Source organism: Bos mutus, chromosome 9, assembly GCF_027580195.1.
Source record: "Bos mutus isolate GX-2022 chromosome 9, NWIPB_WYAK_1.1, whole genome shotgun sequence".
NCBI lineage: Eukaryota > Metazoa > Chordata > Mammalia > Artiodactyla > Bovidae > Bos > Bos mutus.
The window spans coordinates 88,174,490-88,197,783 of record NC_091625.1 but is presented as its reverse complement, the minus strand read 5'-3'; the positions used below and the strand labels follow the sequence as shown (position 1 = coordinate 88,197,783).

At 39.7% G+C, this 23,294-nt stretch overlaps 1 protein-coding gene across 1 annotated transcript; it reads right to left on the bottom strand.

Moving 5' to 3' along the window:
* Positions 1-10,160: 10,160 nt before the first annotated feature.
* On the bottom strand, positions 10,161-23,289 carry ARMT1 (acidic residue methyltransferase 1). The gene is made up of 5 exons (XM_005891542.3): positions 23,154-23,289; positions 19,801-19,906; positions 19,087-19,331; positions 12,600-12,765; positions 10,161-11,832 (listed from the first exon to the last, which is right to left on the bottom strand). The coding sequence occupies exons 1-5, from the start codon at positions 23,192-23,194 to the stop codon at positions 11,065-11,067; spliced, it is 1,326 nt and encodes a 441-aa protein (XP_005891604.2). The 5' UTR covers positions 23,195-23,289; the 3' UTR covers positions 10,161-11,064.
* Positions 23,290-23,294: the final 5 nt, after the last annotated feature.

Here is a 23,294-nt window from a genome sequence, read left to right as displayed (position 1 = left end):
TGGCAGTTGAAAACACAGCTCCATGCCCAAACTGCTCCTGGTACTCCTGGAAACACCTTAACAAAGCCCCAGAGGCTTTTAGAAGTACAGTTTGAAAGCCATAGCTTACATTAATTCAACTGCAAAGTATTAGGTACAGTCAGACCAAGTATCCTTAGTTTCCAGAATTTATAATGCCCTCATTATTGGTCAGTTTATCTGTATTTTTAGAAATTATTTTCCAACCTATGTAAACTCTTAAGACAGTAAACTCCATTTTCCTCCAAAATATTTCTTTACATTCATCTTTCTTCCATTTTTCTCTGTCATCAGCCGAGTTCCAGCCCACATTACGCGACTCCTTTCCTCAGTTTCTCCCTGCTCTCCCACATCCATCCACACACAGAGTGTATTCTCTGTCCATGAGTAAAGAAGAGTTTATCCTCTGTCCGTGGTTAAAGAAGGTCCAAGATCAGATCTGCCTGTTCAAATGGCTGTCCCTGACCACTCTGTATAAAATAGGCTCTTCTCCTTGATGTCAAAAATATATCACCTCCTGACATCAAACCACTCCTGGGCTTGCTTGTTTCCCCTCACTTGGATTGTAAACTCTGGGAGGATAAGGATTTTATTCTGTTCGTTACTTCATCCCAACACCTAAAACAGTGCATAGCACATATTTATGGCTCAGCAAATGATTCTCTGAGTGAACAAAGGAAGCAATCCCCTTAGAGAGTTTGCAGCACCTATGATTACTCTATTCGACTCAAAACCGTTCAACTCTGCTCAATATTATGTGCCAGCCTGGATGGGAGGAGGGTTTGAGGGACGAGAGGTCCATGTATATGTATGGCTGAGTCCCTTTGCTGTCCACCCAAAACCACCACAACGTTGTTAATTGGCTGTACCTCAGTACAAAATGTTTTTGGTGATAAAAAATATGAAAAGAAATAAAGTTTTGCTATAAGAAAAAAGACCCATTCAGATCCCAACATTATTAATGCACAGCTCCCTTTTGCTGCCTTATTTCCTGTCTCAGAATCTCCTGGATGACTCTCCAGGAATCACAATCTCCATGTTGACTCTCATAGCAACATGCATGAATCTCAAAGGCGTTATGTTGGGTGAAGAAGCCAACCTCGAAAGGTTTGTATTGTATGATCCCATCTATATGACATTCTCAAAAGGACAAAACTACAGGACAAAGAACAAGATCCGTGGTTCCAAGAGTTAGGAGTTGGAGTAAAGGTGAATATAGAGGAACAGTGCGAGGGAGTTTGGGGGAGATGGAATTGTTCTGTGTGTTGATTATGGTGGTGGTCATGGATCTATACATATCCTGAAATTCTTAGATTTGTACTTCAAAGGAAAGAAAGTTGGCTATAATTTTTAAAATAAAATAAATAAATATGCAAAAAATATTTAGTCCTTTGAACCCTAAGATCCAGAGAAACTGAGTTTTTGCTGTTCCTACATCTTGCTCTAACTTTCCTGTCCTCTCCCATCCTCTTGTGAAACCTCCCCTATTTCTATCACCTCCTTTCTGTCTCTCCCTACCCAGACTCTCCACATTGAAAATTTCCTACCACAAAACTGGGCTTCCCTGATAGATCAGTTGGTAAAGAATCTGCCTGTAATGCAGGAGACCTCAGTTAGATTCCTGGGTCAGGAAGATCCCCCTGGAGAAGGGACAGGCTACCCACTCCAGTATTCTTGGGTTTCCCTGGTGGCTCAGCTGGTAAAGAATCCTCCTGCAATGTGGGAGACCTGGGTTCGATCCCCGGGTTGGGAAGATTCCCTGGAGAAGGGAACTGCTACCTACTCCAGTATTCTGGCCTGGAGAATTCCATGGATTGTATAGTCCATGGGATCCCAAAGAGTTGGACACAACTGAACGACTTTCACTCACACTCACCACAAAACTGCCAGATTGATTTTTCTAACACATGCCTTTTCCCACTTCCCTCTTCAGAAACTCTCAATGGCTCCATATTGCCTATAGCAGTAGTTTCCAAGCCTCTTTCTCCTTTTTGCCAATGAATCTGTTCAATTGGAAACTTTTTCAGGAGTCCTGTGTGTAGAACAGACCAATTTGGGGATTTCCCTGGTTCACCTAGCTGACAAAGGGTGGGGTTCTAGAACCCTACTAAAGTGCCTCCCAGGACCTCCCTGGTGGGCAAGTGACTAAGACTTCACGTTCCCAATGCAGGGAGCCTGGGTTCGATCCCTGGTCAGAGTCCTAAATCTCACATGCCACAAAGATCCAAAATTCTGCGTGTGCCAACTAAGATCCAGCACAGCCAAATAAATAAATAATAAATATTGTAAAATAAGCAAAATAAAATCACAAGTCAATGCATTTATAGCATATAAAAAACAGTGCCTCCCCATCGCGCCTTTCTTACACCCAAGCCCAAGTCCCAGAGTACCTCCCCAGAACCCCAAGCGCTCTCAGAAGCACAGGTTGAGAACTATGGTCAATAGAACAAAGTCTAACTTTTGGGGAGACACTTCTGATCTCTGAGAAACCTCACTATTGTCCTAAAGAATTTATGGGACCATACAAAGAACAGGAGACTTTAGAGCTTTTGGGTTCAAGCCCCAATCCAGACACTTACTAGCTGTGCTGAACCTTGTTGAACCTCTTTCACCCTTCGATCAAGTTAACGTAATAATAACCTATCTCATAACACTCTTATGTTGATGTGGCATAGTATGTGAATTCTTTGGTAAAGTAAAAAGTGCTTTGTAAAATGTATGAGTAAATGTACTGTAATGAGCAAAATGTGGAGCATTATTATTATGAGAGGCAGTGTACGTGGTGGCAAAAAGTATGGATTTGGGCCTATCTACCTTGTTCAAATGCAGGTCCTGTTACTTGCTACCACTGGCAAATTTCTTATTCTCTCAGAATCTTTTATCTGTGTGTAAAATTAAACATTTATAGCATCACTTCCAGACATGAAAATCTCCAGAGGAAGACAAGGGCTACTTCCTTCCTTAAGCCCCCTTTTAAGCACAATCATTGGAAAAGGGAGTGGTACCAATACAGCAAAGGTTCAAATAAGAAGATGACTGTGCCAGGAAAAAGGAAGGGAAAATGACTTTTGTACTTTCAACAGTCTCAGCTTCAGTTTCTACTTCTGGAATCCTGTTGCTAAGTCAGACTTCTCAATGTAGAAAAATATTCCTTCATTCCATAAAGAATTTCTGTCTATAGTGCCAGCAGTCTACATAAGGGAATTTTTCAATCAATTCTTTTAACTGAAAATAAATTGCATCCTTCAGTTCTTGCTCATCAACATATTTAATTATATTCTCATGATTTGTCTTAAATTTCCAAAATGGTTAAGCTTGCAAAAGCACTTTGTCATATTCAGTAGGTAATTGACCTGCCTGATATGGAGGTGGGAGTTAACCATCTTACAGACAGGGATCAAAGGGAAGTTATACAGAATTTAATGGGTTTTACAGAAATTAATAGAAAAAGAGTTTTCCATGAAGAAAAAAATGACATATATGTTAACAAGTAGGAAGAAGGACTCTTGAAAGTATTTTGCACAGCAAGGAGATCAAACCAGTCAATCCTAAAGGAAATCAACTCTGAATATGTATTGGAAGGACTGATGCTGAAGCTGAAACTTCCAATAATTTGGCCACCTGATGTCAAGAGCCCACTCCTTGGAAAAGACCCTGATGCTGGGAAAGATTGAAGGCAGAAGGAGAAGGGGCCAACAGAGAATGAGATGGTTGGATGGCATCATCAACTCAATGGACATGAGTTTGTGCAAACTCTGGGAAATAGGGAAGGACAGGGAAGTCTGTCATCCTGCAGTCCACGGGATCACAAAGAGTCAGATATGACTAAACAACAAAGAAAGAAAGAAGTAGAATTTTCCACAAAGGTAAAATGCCAGTGTTTGTGCAAGAGTAAATAGGATTATCCTGCTTTGGTGTATGGCAGAAAAAACAATTAGATCAGAAAATCATGGAGCTAAAAGCAAGTTTATTGCTTATATTTGAGAACATTAAGTAACAGAATAATTGAGTGCCAGCTAAAAACTACATAATTAATTAGTAACAGAACTGGGACTGAAATTCAGATTTCTTGTCCAAGTTACCTTCTCTGAACAAGAACCCAACTCAATAAGGAAAGGTATCTGATATGTCTCCTCTCAGATCATCATTATTAGGGTTTCAGCAGTTCAAATAACACTTCATTTGGGACCTGATGAGAAAGGAAATAGAAATAAAGAATCAAGGCATAATCTTACAGGTTGATATAAAACTATGGTTCGCTTAATTTTAAACAACTTGTCCATAATGCTATCAATGATGAGGCAAGAGTTGGAATAGTTTATCCGAACAGATTTGGGATTTCACCAAGACAGCAAAACAGTTTTTATATCATCCCTTTGGTTGAAAGAATAAGCCAGTTCATTCTCGATAAATCACTTCCATCTGGTCACAAGAATAATTTCCCTTCAAAAGAACTACCCACTGGTTTTCAGCTGGTTGGTGGCCTGAAACATGAGAGGCATCCTTTTCATCACTGGATTTGCTGATGTTCAGCTCTTTGCACCAAGAGAAGGCTTCCTTTCTCAATGTGGTGTTCAGCCTACTGTAAAATTCCATGAATTCATAAGCATCGAAATGATACAAAATATAATGATACAGGAAAACAATCCCCATTCCCACCCACCCTCGTTTTAGATGATTATTTAAAAACATTATCTTTCACTGGATTTTTTCCTTTTCCTCCAGAGACTTCAACATATTAATAACTCACAACGTGGCTGATCATCCACAGTCTCCTGGCTCAAATTGTCACTGATGGTATATATTTACTCATTTTTAAAAAGAATTTAATTACATGGTTACAAATTACGGGAAAGGCATAGTAACCTGAAATAAAAGCCATACTTGACTTGTGGAGCCCAATAGATCGGAGCTTAAATTTTGTCTCTGCCATTGACTAGTTGAGCAGCCTTGTGCCCAGTTACTTGAAATCACTGAGACCTGGTGGTCCTATATAAATAATGGAATAAAAATCTTTGCCTCTGGGATTTTTATGAAGATATCATGCCACATTATGAGTAAAGCACTTAATCCTGTGCCTGGAACATAGTGCTCCATAAATGGTATCTTTTTTTGATTATGGGCTTCCCTGATGGCTTAGAGAAGGCAATGGCACCCCACTCCAGCACTCTTGCCTGGAAAATCCCATGGATGGAGGAGTCTGGTAGGCTGCAGTCCATGGGGTCACTAAGAGTCGGACACGACTGAGCGACTTCACTTTCACTTTTCACATTCATGCATTGGAGAAGGAAATGGCAACCCACTCCAGTGTTCTTGCCTGGAGAATCCCAGGGACGGGGGAGCCTGTTGGGCTGCCGTCTATGGGGTCACACAGAGTCGGACACGACTGAAGTGACTTAGCAGCTGGTGGCTCAGATGGTAAAGCATCTGCCTGCAATGTGAGAGACCTGGATTCAATCCCGAGGTTGGAAAGATCCCCTGGAGAAGCAAATGGCAACCCATTCCACTATTCTTGTCTGGAAAATCCCATGGAAGGAGAAGCCTGGTAAGCTACAGTCCATGGGGTCACAAAGGGTCAAACAAGACTGAGCAACTTCACTTTCATCTATAACATGCTTGCTATTCGCTGATTGTCAGTAATTATTATAAAATTGGGAATATACGTCAAAGAAATTTTGTTGAATTCTGCTTCTTGCTTCATATTTTAAACAGCTCTTTCTGATTTCTGATTTTTAAGACCTGTAAAACATTTTAAGACGAGTTCTAAATAGGAAAACATTTCAAATACTTTTTCATTTTTTTTAATTAAAAAAAAACAAACCAACACACACACACACACAAAAGCCTTGTAGTGATAGATTAAGGATGAGTCATTCCATGTGCAAATGTGAAATCTTTTCTTTCTCATTAAGGACCCCTGGAAGAAATCAAGCTGGACAATAGAAGAATTATATTAAGTGAAGTCTGAAATGGGAAGAAAAAACACAGTATGATGTATCTCCTCTTCACTTCAAAAACAAAATCATGAAAATAAACCCAGTCATGTCTTTCACCAACTTTATGAAAAAGAAAGAAAACTGAAGGAAAAGTTAAAAAAAAAAAAAAAAACAAAAACGAGAGCATGTATTGTTAACTTTTTTGGGTCATGAACTTCTCCAAATAAAACATCTAAATTTTCGATGTAATAATAAGGCAATAATTCAAGATAGTGGGAGCAACCACAATGTAATATGGAAGGACTTGTGATTTTTGCAGGTGACAAGAACACAGATACTGCAAATATTGCTGAAATTTATGGCCAATAATCAATACTGAAGGAAATACGACTTTTCAATTAGAGATTAATAAAAAGAAAGATGAAAATTTTTTTTCACCCAAACTTATAGGTCACCTGAATTCTATCCCTGAAACCCTTGAATCCCAGTTGCAGAATTTCTGCATTGGGGATATACCAAGCCCAATGTTTATCTTCTTAAATGTAAGATAGAATTGAAATATTAGCTCCTTTAAATTTTCTGAATTATGGTGAAAATTAACTTGCTGTTACAGTTAAGAAAACCAGTACAGTTTTGCTTTTTCAAGCAAAGTTTAAGTGAAATGAAAAGCAATTATTTTTATTCTCTTACAAAGTTTTTTCTAGTGTGACTTTTCTATGTTGTTGCTGCTGCTGCTGCTGCTAAGTCGCTTCAGTCGTGTCCGACTCTGTGAGACCCCATAGATGGCAGCCCACCAGGCTCCCCTGTCCCTGGGATTCTCCAGGCAAAAACAATGAAACACTATTTCTTTTCTCCACTTTTTCAGAATTTTATTTTCAAATTCACCTATGTTGATATACTTCTATGATTAACCATGGTAACATATGGTTACAAACATTACATGTAACAGAAAATTTTAGCCAAGAAAGGAATGAGGATACAGTTTTGTTGTCATTGACCTTACTGTGTTTTACCAAATCCTTGTTCCACGATAATGATTTTAAAGTTGAAACCACAAGAATGTGTGTAGTCAACAATGAAAATTATACTCTGCCAGTTTTTCTTGCTGAAATCTCTGTACTAAATAGTACAGAAGAAAAATCCAGCCACTTTCCAGTGCTAATGGATCTCCCCCTTGTGCCTAAACTTTGTATTGAACTCAAGCAGGATTGAAAGTCATCAGCATATAGTGTGAATTTTTTTTTTTTTAAAGAAAGGCAAAAAGTGACTTTGCTTCTCATATAAAGCAATTACTCAATGTTGAGAGTTTGGGCCTAAAAGCCAAATACAAGCCTAATAGAAGCAATTATTTCAAAGGACTAGAATAATTGGGTGGCTTCAAGCAATTCTCAGTAACTGAAGACTTGCAAATCTTCGTACTGGTTGTCTGAAGATGTTCCTATCAGCTTCCTTAATGATAGCAAAGATTTTGGACAATCTATATAGCAAAATAAAATACAATCTAGCTATATCATGAAATGTTTACAGTCATTAAAAATCACATTTTGAAGAATTAACAAATGGGAAACTGGGCACAATATAATATTGAAGGTATAAAGCAGTATTCAAAGATGCATCAGATTAGATCAGTCGCTCAGTCGTGTCCGACTCTGCGACCCCATGAATCGTAGCACGCCAGGCCTCCCTGTCCTTGTGCAAAACTCCCAATTATATGACATAGATTTCTTTATTCATTTAACAAGTACTAATTGATTTCATCGATTAGACTTTCAAGTAGACCCATTTCATCCTTCAGATTTCAATTTAAATAGCATCACATCAGGGAGATAAGAAAATTACTTCAAAGGCTAGAATTTGTCACCTACCAGCCACTCACTGAACAGCTACCCCGTGCTCAGTATTCTGTGTGAGGGGAAACACGGCGGACACAGTCAGTGGCTGCCCCTCAAAAATGTACAACTAATGGAAATCAACATTTTAGAAGTGTCTTCCATAAGAACAGATTTTCCTTTCTATATTTTAAAAGGTCTGAGAGTGGGGAAAATGTGACCCAGCAAAGAAAAGCAGGAAGGTAGGAGAACAAGGTCAACGGTGGTCTCTGATGAGATGGCTGAGAGTACTCAAGGCTCCTTGTAATTTAAAGATGAAGGGAAGAGGTCAGGGTTCATGGAATATTCAGACGGCCTCTAGGGGGTGCCAGACTGTTGATAGCTTTCAGCATGACTCCCCAGGGAATCTGGCTTTGCGATTGAATGTAGTTCAAGTTGACCAGAAATAACTTCTCCTTTTCCAGTAAAATTGTGAGAATGTGACTTAGGTCATGGATTTAATAGGAGACCAAGGATTGTAAATCAAATATTTATGAGTCCCAGATCACTATTGATCAATATGAGTCCCAGGTCATCCTATCCAAAAGTCTTCATTCCTCTACCAGGAAAAAATTATGACAAACGAGGGCTTCCCTGGTGGCTCAGAGAAAAAGAATCTGCCTGCAGTGCAGGAGACTGAGGTTCACACTCTGGGTCAGGAAGATGCCCTAAAGAAGGACATGGCAACCCACTTCAGTATTCTTGCCTAGAGAATACCACGGACAGAGGAGCCTGGTGGGCTATAGGCCATGGGGCCACAAAGAATCGGACATAACTGAGTGACTGAACACAACATCAATTATTTAAAAACGGAAGAAAAAAATTTTTTAAACAGTACAAACTTGCTTTTTCTTAGAAATGTAAAAAATATGTCTAGGCATGGAGAAACACCAAAATCTTAACAGGAGTACTGGTGGTGGTGGAATAATGTCATCATTTTTCTCATTTTCCCCCCGCCTTACTCACTTTCTATAATGTCAAGGTATCATATCAAGTATCAAGGCATCATACTGTGAGTGTCAGACACTGCATGGGCACTTTACCAAGGTAATAAAGCACACATGTGTAGAAGTAGTCAGTCTCCTAGACGCCCCACACCCCAACTCAGTCCAGCAAAAATAGTCAAGAGTAGAGGGAGAAAGTTTTGTGGAGTTAGAGGCTTGAGAACAAGACTTAGTGAGGGCTTGGGCAGAGAGAGCTATTAGGAAAATGAGCAGGAGAAGGAATTTTAATAAATCTAACTCTGAATTGTATTTTCCATTCACCCTAGGATTTTCTTAAAACCTAAGTAGAGTTTGAACTACATTGGTGTTGCCTTTTGCAGTGGGAATTTCTTTTCTAGAAATAAAACTTTGAGGTTGAATAACATGGATTCTGGCCATTAAAGAGTTCAAAAGGATTACTGCATTTGTATCAAACACCAAAATGCCACCTCAAATCCGGGAGGTGGGTCATCCCAAGCAATCTTGTTCATTTGCTGTTTAATCGAAAAGTAACATAAATCCATGGAGTATGTGTGTGTGTGAGAGCTCCTCTGTACCTATGCCAAACACACAGATGCTCAGTTGTGTCTGACTCTGCGACCCCATGGACTAGGACCTGCCAGGCTTCTCTGTCCATGGAGTTTTCCAGGTAAGAATACTGGAATGGGTTGCCATTTCCTGCTCCAGGGGAATCTTCCCAGCCCAGGGATCAAACCTGTTTCCTGTCTCCTTCATTGGCAGATGGACTCTACCACTGGCCCATGTGTGGTATAACCACCATTTTCTACCTATTTACCTACCTTTCTTACACATTTTTATTGTAATATACCTACAAGATACTGGATCTATGTCTTGTAATATACCTGTAAGATACTGGATCTATATCTTGCTGAAAAAGTGTTGCATGAAATTTACAGGCTGCTTTATCCAGGAGTTACTTCATCCTTAACCAAGTATGTTACTGTTAAGCAGTGGAAGCAATTGAAGATGCTATTTCGGGAATGTTTTCCAAGACCACTGAGCTCTTCAGTGGAAAATTCACCCTCAGTTGACCTCAGAGCCTCAGCCTCCTCCTACATGCTCCTCTGTACCTATGCCAAACACACAGAGGCCAAACTTGCTGGGGCAGAAACAGGTGGGGGACCAGGAGAAGACTCTAGGCAGAGCCCTGTCTTTTAGGCCGGATGAAGATGGTCTGAAAGTAGATTGTGGTCATGGTGGCATAACTGTGAAAATACTAAATCTTAACAGGAACACTGGGGGTGGTGTACTGGGAGTACACTTTATAGAGTTCACCTTTAATCTTCCCTTCTTGCCCTTCCTCCACTGAAAGATAAAACCGATGAGATTTTTGATACACTTTACAACTCATTTTATTATTCTGGTGCAAGAAAACATGTCCAGATTTATTTTCAATTTCAGGTGCAAAACAAACTGACCTGAAATTTATAGTGATCGCCAATAAATGTGCAAGATTATAAAAAGTGAATTAAATCGTTGGTAGTACAAAGTCTACACAGAAGAATCTTTCCTATCTAATGGATTTTTTTTTAAGACTGCACAGCAATTCTGTTCATTTAAAACACATATGTGTTAAAATAATGTATTTCAGCTGATTATGGATAGCACAAACAGAATGTAAAGATATTACCTTTCCTCAAGTACTAATTGTTTTATTCTGTTCAATTTTGAGTTTCCAACCACCCTTTCCACAGATCAAAATACAAACGCGTGCAAATGATAGATATGGAAATGAAAGAAAATCCAGTAACAAAATTAAAAATTATAATAACTTATGAGGTAAATTTTACTTTCACGTGTTCAGATATCAGTTAAGAAATGCCTCTCTTTACAAAGCATACTTAAGATGTATATTATATTATCACTGAGCCCTTAGAGCCCCAAATCAAGTAAAATTTCATGCCTCCTAGAATATTAAATACCATGCAGCACAGTATTTTTTAAAATGTTAACTTATAAAGCAGAATTGACTTCTATTTCTGCCTAATTAAGTTCATTAAAACCATCTGAAATGATACCTTTGACTTGAAATAAGTTACTGAAATTCCAACATCAGTGTTAACTTATCTGTAACCAGTGCACCTAGCCCCAAAACAATGTAGTGGGGCTAAGCGTTCAAACGAGAAAGCATCAGAGAGTGTACAAATCACCACCGAGAAGCCAAGCTTCCCAGAGGTTTGTTGGGGCTGCCGAGTGTCGGTCAGATCTTTCTACACAACTGAAAGGTCCTACACCAAGTCAGAGTGGACCATCAAACTGAAATACTCCGTATTTCCCAGCGGTCAGCCAGTTGGGCTCAGAAGCTGTGAGCTGTTCACCTTGCCCGGGCTGCAGACCAACCTGAACCTCAGCCTTTAATGTTCTGATGCTGCACAGAGGTGCAGGGTGGAAGCCACTCAACGCCTCATGAAACGGAACAGTAAACTCCCATCTTCTGTCACCCGTCAGCTTCCTATAATTCAAGTCACCCTTGAAGAAAATTAAATGAGCCTTTTGTAGTGCAGCATGTAAATCAGGAGCGACCTGAGACATTGCACTGAATTCATGAGGCAGAGTCCAAAATATATGATCGAGGTAAACCCATCTGCCTGTTTTAATATGGTCTTCCCAGTCAACCCCACATTGGGACACCCACTTATTATTAGAATGCTTTAGTTGTTTGATTATCCAATTAAAATCGTGTAGAGTAGTATCAGAAACAAACCATGGAATCGTTTTCCCATAAAAATGGATCTTAGTTGCCAGTTTAGAGGACAACAAGAAGTCAGCTAATACTAAGTCTGTAATAAGTTCAAACCCAGAATTATCCAGAACAATATCCACTCGAGTAACAGATTCTTTTTCTCTTGTTTTCTTGCAATTGCTTAGCAATGACCAAAGACGATCCATGTCGTTCACTAAAATGAAAGGTTTTAGGTCTTCCAATGAATTCATTATATTGGTCTTCTGAGAAATATGTTCCCCACCTGATAGAGACAGATCACACTTATTTCCCCACAGTGAAATCTGAAAAAGAAAAAGCACAATACATGTACCCTTCTTTTGAATAACCAATTAAAAAAAACTCTATTACGTAGGACATAATGGGAGGATGCTAAAAATGTTCATAAAATTCATTTCTACAAAACTCAATATAAAATGTCCATCCAATCTACATTTTCTCTAATAATGCTGCATAAAAAAGCTGTGGCCTCTACTTTCAAAGCATATCCAGAATCTGGTGACCTGTACTACCTCTGATGCTACCAGCTTGGTCCAGACCTGAGTCGTTTCAGTAACAGAACTACCTATTTCTACCCTTGTGCCTTCAGTCTATTCGCAGAAGTAATTCTTGACCTAAGTCATGTTATGTTACTCCTCTGATTAAAACCTTCTAACAGCTTCTCATTTCAGCATGAGTAAAAACCAAAGTCCTTGTCTTTGCTTCAGTGCACCCTGGCTTCTATGGGGGATCCCTGCAGCCCCTCTCCTCTCTGCTCCTCATTTCCTGAAGCCTCTTCCCCCACAGTGTCTCCCTGCTGTTAAATGTATACCAGTTTACTTTTCAACAATTTAAATAAACAAACAGACTCAGGAGAGTTACGTTTTTCTTAGGTCAATATTATTTGATCTCTCATTAAACAACATGAATATGTAGCCACGGAACATACATCACCACTGGTCAAAGTCAACTTGAGAGTAAAAGTTGCTAAGAAATTAGAAATCTACACATAAATTATCAAAATTTGTCATTAGAATAATTAGAATATTAGAATAATATAAATTATATTTACCTGAAGAACTTTAAAAAATTCATTTTTCAGTTGATTTTCATCTAGGTCTTCGATAGTTTTCCTCAACTCTTGCAGATGAGTACATAAGGCAATGATAGATTCCTGAGATTCAAAGAAATTTTGGTCTTTCAATTCTTTAAATATATCAAAGTCATCGATTGGTGGACTAAAATAGGAAAAAAATAATAAGTGAAACATTTCTATAACTCTGTACCTTTTTTTAAACATTTGAGTAATTGCAGTTTTTTAAAGGAAAGAGAATAGTAGCAACCCATCCAAAAAATTAGTGGTGATTTTTATTAGGTATAACACAGACAAGTTACACAAAAATAATCAATTTACACTAACTAAATAAAATTAAATAAGTTATGCAAAAATAAATACCCAAACTCATTTTAATTAGTTGTCAAATATACTGGAAGTATTAAATAATTACAGGGACTGTATCCATAATTATTTATCCAGTGGGTTTTTAGGAAAAAGGGGAAAGAGAAACAGAATTTCATGACAGTTTAACAAACATTTTTTCGGGTGCTCAGTGTGGCTCAGGCTCCAAATAACAAACATATGGATATAAACAGAATAGTTGAATATAATATAGTAATTGTAAAGGAGTCAAACACAGAATATTACAGGAACCCAATGACTACTTGCTATAAAGCAGACAGCACTAATGTAAATCTTATTGTAATGATGACTTTTGATCATTTATGTGTAATTTCTAATTTTTTAGCAACTTTTACTCCTAGTTGACTTTGACCAACGGTGATGTATGTTCCATGTCTACATATTCATGTTGTCTAATGAGAGATCAAATAATACTGACATAAGAAAAACGTAACTCAGAAGGTATACATACTAGCATAACAGACTTTACAGAATCTGATCTTCATAATTAGCTACTTTTTCCAGGGGTCTCCTACCTTAGGATAAAAAGGCAATATGGCAGATGCAACGGGATTCATTAAAATCAAAATCAAAAACATAGCAGAATTTACACACCCCAGTGATGGCTGCCTCCCTCCAGTCAGTGAGGCAGCCTGGAAAGCTACACCTTAGCCCAAGAGCGCTGCCACTGCTCAAAGCACTTTCGGAATGCCTCTTTGGGGATTTTCCTCAGAACCTGTTATTAAATGTCCTGTCAGCGTCGAGTACTGCTCAAAGCACTTTCGGAATGCCTCTTTGGGGATTTTCCTCAGAACCTGTTATTAAGTGTCCTGTCAGCGTCCAGTATTTTCATGCTTTGGAGTTAACTTGTTTTTGGAAACAGCCAAAAGTCACTCACAGCAATTTCAGTAGAATGAAGCGTGTAGATCAAATGGAATAAAACATTTTTGGTCAAAAATGAGGAGTGACTAAATAATAATGAGACTAATCTCGTTTTGAGGTTTGTTAACTGGCTCTGAAAGAAGTTTCAAAGAATTAAAAGACTTTTGTAGCAATGGCAGCATTGCTGAAATGAATCAGTCTCTCAAGGTGAGGTAAAGGGATCAATGTATTTGGATGCATGGGTTCCACTGTGGTGGTCAGCAAACTGCAGCTTGCAGGCCCTCTCTGGCCCACTACCTGTTCTGTATGATCTGCAAGCTCAGAATGGCTTTTTTGAAGAGTTGAAAAAAAATTGAAAAAGATTTTGTGATACACGAAATTCAAAGTTCAGGATCCATAACTCTGCTGTTCCTTCGGAACACAACCACATTCACCTACATACTGCCTGTGGCTGCTCTGGCACCGCTAAAGCTGAGGCGTCTGAGAGCCTAGAATACTGACCGACTGGCCCTTTACAGGAAAACCTGCAGATCCTCGTTTGGCCTTGTGGCACTGATTGTGGGATTTCCGCTCCCCAGCCAGGAACTGAACCTGGGCCCCTGCATTGGAAGTGCAGAGGCTTAACCAGTGGACTGCTGGGGAAACCCCTTGAGACTTGCTCCTTACACTTTAAGAGAGCAAACTCCATAGCTATAAATGATTTCAGAGAACTTAAAATGTTTGCCACTTTAGAATCTACTAGAGCTGTATGCATTGGCAACCCACTCCAGTGTTCTTGCCCGGAGAATCCCAGGGACAAGGGAGCCTGGTGGGCTTCCGTCTATGGGGTCGCACAGAGTCGGACACGACTGAAGCGACTTAGCAGCAGCAGAGCTGTATATGTGTACACACTTGACCCAGGGGTTCACTCCTAAGTATACACCCAACAGAAATACACACAGATGTTCACCAAGAATATGTGTTTGAATGTTTGGGATCCAAAGGCAGCGTGTGGGGGCCTAAAGTTCTGCCTTTTGATCTGACCACTAGGGACACAGCATGTTCCGGTAAACACTGCTGAATACTTAAGAAATATGTACTATTCAGCATGTATATCACACTTTAATAAAAGCTTAAAAATGTCTGCCATTTTCTCCATATTTTCATTTTTCAGTATCTGAAGCATATTTAAATTTTACATATGGCTAAAACTTTGAATCTTAATTTAGATTTGCAGACTATTCAACCACTTAACTCTAAAAAACCCAAACTATACATCTTGACAAAGAAAATTCAAAATATGTTTCAGTGTAAGGGGCAAAGTCACCAGAAACATATCTTAAAGCTAACATGTGCTTTCTGTGCATGTGTGCTAAGTTCCTTGAGTGGTGCCTGACTTTTTTTGATCCTATGGATTATAGCCCACTAGGCTCCTCTGTCCATGAATTCTCCAGGCAAGAATCCTGGAATGGGTTGCCATTTCCTCCTCCACAGGATCTTCCCGACCAGGGATCGAAGCTTCACCTCTTACATCTCCTTCATAGGCAGGTGGGTTCTTTACCACTAGTGCCACCTGGGAAGCCCCTATGTGTGCTTTGGGATCCTGTAAAAGCCAGAAAGATACCCTGGTGCCTCAGAGGTTAAAGCGTCTGCCTGGAATGCAGGAGACCCGGGTTTGATCCCTGGGTCGGGAAGATCCCCTGGAGAAGGAAATGGTAACCCACTCCAGTACTCCTGCCTGGAGAATCCCATGGAGGGAAGAGCCTGGTAGGCTACAGTCCATGGCGTCGCCAAGAGCTGGACACGACTGAGCGACTTTCCTTTCCTTTGGTTACTCTGGATGGGTCACTGACCCAGGATAGGAATTCTTCATATAAGAAACCTAACAAGTTGGACACTTAAAAACTACTTCAAGGGCAGGGATAAATTAGGAGTATTTGTATGCAGGTCAAGAAGCAACAGTTAGAACTGGACATGGAACAACAGACTGGTTCCAAATAGGAAAAGGAATACGTCAAGGCTGTATATTGTCACCCTGCTTATTTAACTTATATGCAGAGTATATCATGAGAAATGCTGGACTGGAAGAAACACAGGCTGGAATCAAGATTGCCGGGAGAAATATCAATCACCTCAGATATGCAGATGACACCACCCTTATGGCAGAAAGTGAAGAGGAACTCAAAAGCCTCTTGATGAAAGTGAAAGAGGAGAGTGAAAAAGTTGGCTTAAAGCTCAACATTCAGAAAACGAAGATCATGGCATCCAGTCCCATCACTTCATGGGAAATAGATAGGGAAACAGTGGAAACAGTGTCAGACTTATTTTTGGGGGCTCCAAAATCACTGCAGATGGTGACTGCAGCCATGAAATTAAAAGACGCTTACTCCTTGGAAGGAAAGTTATGATCAACCTAGATAGCATATTGAAAAGCAGAGACATTACTTTGCCAACAAAGGTTCGTCCAGTCAAGGCTATGGTTTTTCCAGTAGTCATGTATGGATGTGAGAGTTGGACTGTGAAGAAGGCTGAGTGCCGAAAAATTGATGCTTTTGAACTGTGGTGTTGGAGAAGACTCCTGAGAGTCCCTTGGACTGCAAGGAGATCCAACCAGTCCATTCTGAAGGAGATCAGCCCTGGGATTTCTTTGGAAGGAATGATGCTAAAGCTGAAACTCCAGTACTTTGGCCACCTCATGTGAAGAGTTGACTCATTGGAAAAGACTCTGATGCTGGGAGGGATTGGGGGCAGGAGGAGAAGGGGACAACAGAGGATGAGATGGCTGGATGGCATCACTGACTCGATGGACGTGAGTCTGGGTGAACTCCAGAAGTTGGTGATGGACAGGGAGGCCTGGCGTGCTGTGATTCATGGGGTCGCAAAAAAGTCAGACACGACTGAGCGACTGAACTGAACTGACTGATGTGATGATGATGCCAGCTTTTGTCTCTCTAGATAAGAACTTTGTCCTGATTTTCACACTGACCTAGACAGCTGAGTGGTGTGAAGGGGATACATACAGGATTTGAGCAAAATAGACTTGGATTCAAATACAGGCTCTCCTGAGTGACTTGAGCTACTTGATTAAACTTGAGTCGGACACGACTGAGCGACTGAACTGAACTGAACTGATGGGATTAACAGATACTACTACTATACATAAAACAGATAAGCAACAAGGATTTACACTATAGCACAGGGAACTATAGTCAATATCTTATAATAACCTATAATGGAAAATAATCTAATATATGTATGTACATATATACACACACATACACACAGATATATCTGAATCACTTTGCTGTATACCTGAAACTAACACAATATTATAAACCACTGTACTTCGATTAAAAAAAACTACTTCAGTGCTAGCTCCGCTGTAGGACAGCCCTTCTCTGTACTACCTATAACCTGAGTATCAGACAAATACCTAGATCTTCAAATATTTGCCTAAGAAATCCCCTTAGGAGAGTTTCACACCCCTGACTCACAAATATTCTCGTTTCTGAACTTCAAGCTGAATGTTGCCTTTTATCTATCCCTTTTATCAAGCTATTCCTGGACCAATGGTTAGCAGCACAGGCTGGGCAGAATCTCCCCGGGGCGTGGAAAGAAAAATCTATGTACAGGCCCCACCATGGACAAATAACAGCATTAGGATTTAATATAACAATTTCAAAATCTGCATATTTAAAACCAAACCAAAAAACTTTTGCCCAACTGGGTGATAAGCAGCTGGGTTTGTAAGCTTCTGTCCTAGATTTTTCACTCTGAACTGGATCCACTCCAGAAACAGAAACAGCATTGCTTTTACTTCTCTAGCGTTCGAACTCCTCCAAGCCTATTCAGGGCGCCACTCAGTGTTTCAACACTTCGGCAGCTTTGTCTGATACATGCGTATTTTCGAGAGTTATGAAACCATCACCCCGAACACCAGACTAACCTCAGTCCTGAAAAGATATCCAAATGCACTACTTGTTTGAGGAGGGGGCTTATCTGATGCACAGACCAGGCTCCAATACTGGCTCTACCAGTTACTCACCACGCAGCCTCGGAAAAGATACTAATCTCTCTGAGCCTCAGTTTCCTCCACTGTAAAATGGAAACCACAGCACCTATGTCACTGGGTTGCAAAACAACGAGAACTGAGCCGGTATTCAGTACCTGACAGAGTCCAGTGCTTGCTAGTCTTTTGCTTGGCTCTGGGTGCCAGGTAATATGCTGTATTTTTAGTGAGTGTATTCTGCTTTTAAAGCACAAGACCTAAAACACACTTATTCAGCAAATACTAAAAAAAGTGTGACCTTATAATAATTTATAAAGATTAAAACAGAAAAAAAAATAGACTCAAGTTTACGCATGTTTCCCTAAGTAATCTTTTTATTTTACTTTCAGCGCTGGTTTAAGTGTCTTCAAGTATCCTACGCTATGTTGAGGAATGGACACCAAAGGATTCCTCTTACTCAGCAAATCTGTATTTCTGTAACCTGTGAGCTAAAAGTATGATCCACATTACATTTTCTTCTATTCTGTAAGGCAGTTCTCTATCATAATTTTCCTAGGGAAAAATTAATTAGTGTAAATAACCATAAAAAGTTATTCTGGAACATGTATTTAACTTTGAGTCCTTTTCTAATCTAGCCATTAAAAACAAGAGTGGAAAATTAAGATAGTGCATCAGAACAATGCAGTTCTATTGACTGTTCTGTTGACTTTTTAGCAAATTAATTCTGACATATTATCTATTTTTAAAAACAAAACATACGCTTACTTTGTCCATCTTGACTTTTTACATAAATAATTATTTCAAATTAACACATTTTTTGCTTATTAAGAACAATTTGTTGTATTCACAAATTAAATTTGAAGAATAATTTTTATTTTTATATAACTTAACTAATTAAAAGTTCTTATAAGAACTTTTTATAATAAAATTTTAAATTTAATTATAAAAATTAAAAATTATAATTTATAAATTATTGATTATAAAAAACTAAACTTTTTATAATTAGTTCCTACTTCAGATATTCAATCTTAGGTCTATTCTAAGCAAGTGGATAATAACTGCCAATAATCAATTACAACAATAACATTTGCAGAAATATCTAATAGCACCATTAATATCTGCTGAACTGAATTCAGGCTTCATTTGGCTTTTATTTTAAAAATTACCATTTTATAATTTTAAAGAAAGCATAAATTATCTACATTTGTTATTTGATGGTTACAAACTTACCTTTGGATAATTGCTTCATGAATTCTACGATACATGTAGCATTCTACAAATAGCCACGGTGAGAGAAACCACCTTGGTTTCCCATCACTTTCATTTAAAAGACTCTGTTGATATTCTAGGTACTGATTCCATATGTCAGTATCAACAAACTTTTCAACCAAAGGAACAATCGGTTTATCTGTTTGCAATTCATTCCGTAATTTCGAAAGAAGAGAAATTGCTTTCTTTTCAGCTTCCAGGCCTTTCTGTAAAAATATGGGTGGGGGCAGTTTATATATATATATATATATATATATATATAATATATATACACACGTGTATGAATAGTCTACACTAAAATCAGTTTATATGTAGTTATCTTATCTATAAGTATAAATATATATATATGTACACACATATATGCATAATTCCTCTAGGGTAACAAATTTTTATGGATCTAAATCTAAGAAGGAAAAAATAAAACATTTCAAAACTACAATTTATGTCTTTCACAAACGAATAAACATTTAAATTTAGAATTCTTAAGTTGAAAAATCAAAGAACACAAACAGATCTCATTTCGACATTATCTTGCCTTAGCTAGTCTGCCTTTTTTTGAAGTTTCATGTCATGAACTTATCTCCAGGTGAAATGACCATTACCACATACGGAAATCTGCTTATTGTGTTTGTTAGACTTAACCACAAAAGAATTACGTAAAAACACAATTCTTACCTCTCCATGTTTCTCGAAAAATTCACTTTTATGTCGATGCAATGTATCAATAGCTTTGGTTAAGATCTGAGGTGATCTGTCTTTAACTGAAAGATATGCAAATGATCTAGAAAAGAGTCACACACACAGCAGATTATTCAGTAGCATTCACACTAGAAGACTGTCATCTTTCAGTTTTTGGAACATCTCATCTAAATTTAAATTCTTTTGCAAACAACTCCTGTAAAGTAAACCAGCATTGCCCAACTCCTGGAGCAACTCAAGAAAATCGGAAAACCTCTCTGAGAGTGTTAGTTGCTCAGTTGTGTCTGATTCTTTGCAACCCCATGGACTGTAGGCTCTGTCCATGAGATTCTCCAGGCAAGAATACTGGAGTGGTTAAGCCATTCCCTTCTCCAGGGGATCTTACCCACCCAGGGATCAAACCTGGGTCTCCCGCATTGCAGCCAGATTCTTTACCATCTGAGCCACCAGGGAAGCCTGGAAAACCTCTCTGGTGTATCATAAAAACTAAGCATGGTTTGTGCCTCAAATCTCAGACTATTCCCTAGAGTGTTTAATCATTCTTATCCTTCTTATTGTATTCCTTTTCTTCTCCTTAACCAGAAACTAGTCTAACAAAGTGGTAAGACAGAAACAGAATTATCCTAAAAGTCAAATAGGCTTTCCTCCTAGGTTTATTATTTACTAAATGACCTTTCCTACCTAGAAAGGTGAGGCAAGGGATGTAAAAATGCCTGAAACACTTTACAGTGCAGAAGTATGTAGGGCACGACATTTACACCCCTGCTTCTCTTTGTCTATATTCCCAGCCAACATTAATTGTTTTCAAAGGTTTTTCTTGCTGCCTTCTTTGCTTTCCCAGTAACTCCTTTCTTCCTCTCTGACCCTAAGCAAAATTAGGGCAAGTTACCATCTTGCTTTCCCAACCAGAAAATGAGAGATTTTTTAGAAGAAGTGTCAGAGAATGAAGAAAGCTGGAGATGAGGAAAAATCTGAGTATACCTGAATCAAAAATTAAATATATTCTTGATTTTAGCCATCCAAAAATCAAGATTTACAGATTATCATTGAATGTATTATTAGTTTAAGGAAATATATAGTCCGGATAGAAAAAAAAATTTAGCACTGTTAAGTTTTTAAATAGAAAGCACAAAACAACTTATCAGTTCATTTATGTCTTCAGATCACCAGAGACAATGTAAAAACAGACAGTTGCAATACTTCTGTCCAACTTTCCTATGCTAACTTAAATCTGGGATCATCACACTTATAAAAACTCAAATATCTTATTCCAATTTTCAAAAAGTAGGATTATATGTCCTGAGTATTTCTTCAAGAGCCTTCCTCAAATGTGAACCATAAAGCTTAAAGGAAAAAAATTGCAAAAATGTTTTCTGATTCTGTGGGTTTTACAGTGAACAGGTTTTAATATCCATGAAATGAAATGAAGTTGCTTCAGTCGTGTCCTACTCTCTGCGACCCCATGGACTGTAGCCTGCCAGGCTCTTCGGCCCATGGGATTTTCCAGGCAAGAATACTGGAGTGGTTGCCATTTCCTTCTCCATTGGATCTTCCACACCCAGGGATTGAACCTAGGTCTCTCATATTGCAGGCAGACTCTTTACCGTCTGAGCCACCAGGGAATAGTAACTGCTCTGATCAGAATTTAACTTTTAACAATTACTACTAGAGTGGGTGCCATTCCCTTCTCCATGCTGCTGCTGCTGCTAAGTCGCTTCAGTCGAGTCCGACTCTGTGCAACCCCATAGACGGCAGCCCACCAGGCTCCCCCGTCCCTGGGATTCTTCAGGCAAGAACACTGGAGTGGGTTGCCATTTCTTTCTCCAATGTATGAAAGTGAAAAGTGAAAGTGAAGTTGCTCAGTCGTGTCCGACTCTTCGCGACCCCATGGACTGCAGCCCACCAGGCTCCTCCATCCATGGGATTTTCCAGGCAAGAGTACTGGAGTGGGGTGCCATCGCCTTCTCCGCCCTTCTCCATGGGATCTTCCCAATTCAAACCCAGATCTCCTGCATTGCAGGCGGATTCTTCACCATCTGAGCCACCAGGGAAACAACTTAACTAGAAAGTATTGCTGTTTTTCTAGCTGCTACATTTCCTCATAGGTTTATATCTCCAAGAGTAACGTCTCAGGTCCAGGGACTTGGATGAAGGCAGATATACCTAGGACTCAAAATTTAACGATGCAGACACTCCCTATATTTGCCTGAAGCTGAGTAAAATCTTAAATTCAGGGCCTAAGGTGCTTCTCTAACCTCAATCCATTGCTGGTACGGTCAATTTTTTCCAAGTGTTCTTGAGTTTTGCAATATTTTGCAGTAAGGACACAACTCAAATGTAAATTGGGCCTTCCAATTTGTATTAACAGGTATATCTGTATGCAATCTGTGACTTTTAAAAAAGCAAGACGGTACAGTCGTGTCCGACTCTTTGCGACCCCATGGACGGTAACCTACCAAGCTCCGCGGTCCATGGGATTTTCTAGGCAAGAATACTGGAGTGGGCTGCCATTTCCTTCTCCAGGGTATCTTCCCAACCCAGGGATCGAACCCGGGTCTCCTGCATTGCAGACAGACGCTTTACCGTCTGAGCCACTAGTTAAAAAGTATATTTGTATGCAATCTATGACTTTTAACAAAGCAAGACGGTACAGGTACAATGGGATTACAAATTATAATGGGATTACAAATTAATCCGATTAGCGAAAGGAAGAAACATATTTCTCTATAGATCTCAGATCCCTAACTTTTGCAGAGAGCTTTAAGCATCCCCCTCAAAAGGTAGGTTTATTAAATATGGTTAGAGTCACGCGCTGCTACACTTCTGAAAGGGGGCATAACACGCTCAAGACAGTCATGCGTGAGTTAAAAAACAACAATAATAAACAGTATCGAACCACTTTAAAGACGCAGTAACTGTTCGATACAAATTAATGCAAGGCAACCAACATCCCCGAACCATCACTTGTAGAGAGAGGTAGGGGTAAACCGAGATTTCCAGTCGGGATTCGCAGTCCGTTCCCGTGTAGGCAGGCAAGAAGCCACGAATCACACAGCAAGGAAGCTGCAAAGACAGTCCGAGCCTGGAGCCCGGCGAGCGGCCGCCTAGCCCTCGCCTCCCCGTGAGCCGTTAGAAACCGAGCCATAGCCCCTAGGGAAGCGGAACCCGGCGGCGGACTGGAACTCGCTGGCGGCGGCGGAGCAGGCGCCTCCAGCCCGCCTCCGCTTCCCTCCCCCAGTACCCACAGGTTCCCCACGAGGCTCAGCTTTCCGCTGCAGCGGGGAGGAGGAAAAGGAGCCGAGAGAGTGGCCGAGGAAAGCGACACGAACCCTACGTCCCGCGCCGACAGAGACGCCGGACGCCCCGCCATCACCGGATTCCGCGCTCCTGACTCCAACGCTCGGGTCTCACCCGCCGCAGGAGAGGAGGCGGTGCTCGCGCGAGGGAGGAGCCGAGAAAGCGAGGGAGGA

Coding starts and splice junctions, on each gene's coding strand:
- ARMT1 (XM_005891542.3), bottom strand. CDS start 23,194: ATGGCGGGGCGTCCGGCGTCTCTGTCGGCGCGGGACGTAGG. Junction 19,332..19,800: donor TTTTCGAGAAACATGGAGAG/GTAAGAATTGTG, acceptor ATATTTTTACAG/AAAGGCCTGGAAGCTGAAAA. Junction 11,833..12,599: donor AATTTTTTAAAGTTCTTCAG/GTAAATATAATT, acceptor TTTCTTTTTCAG/ATTTCACTGTGGGGAAATAA.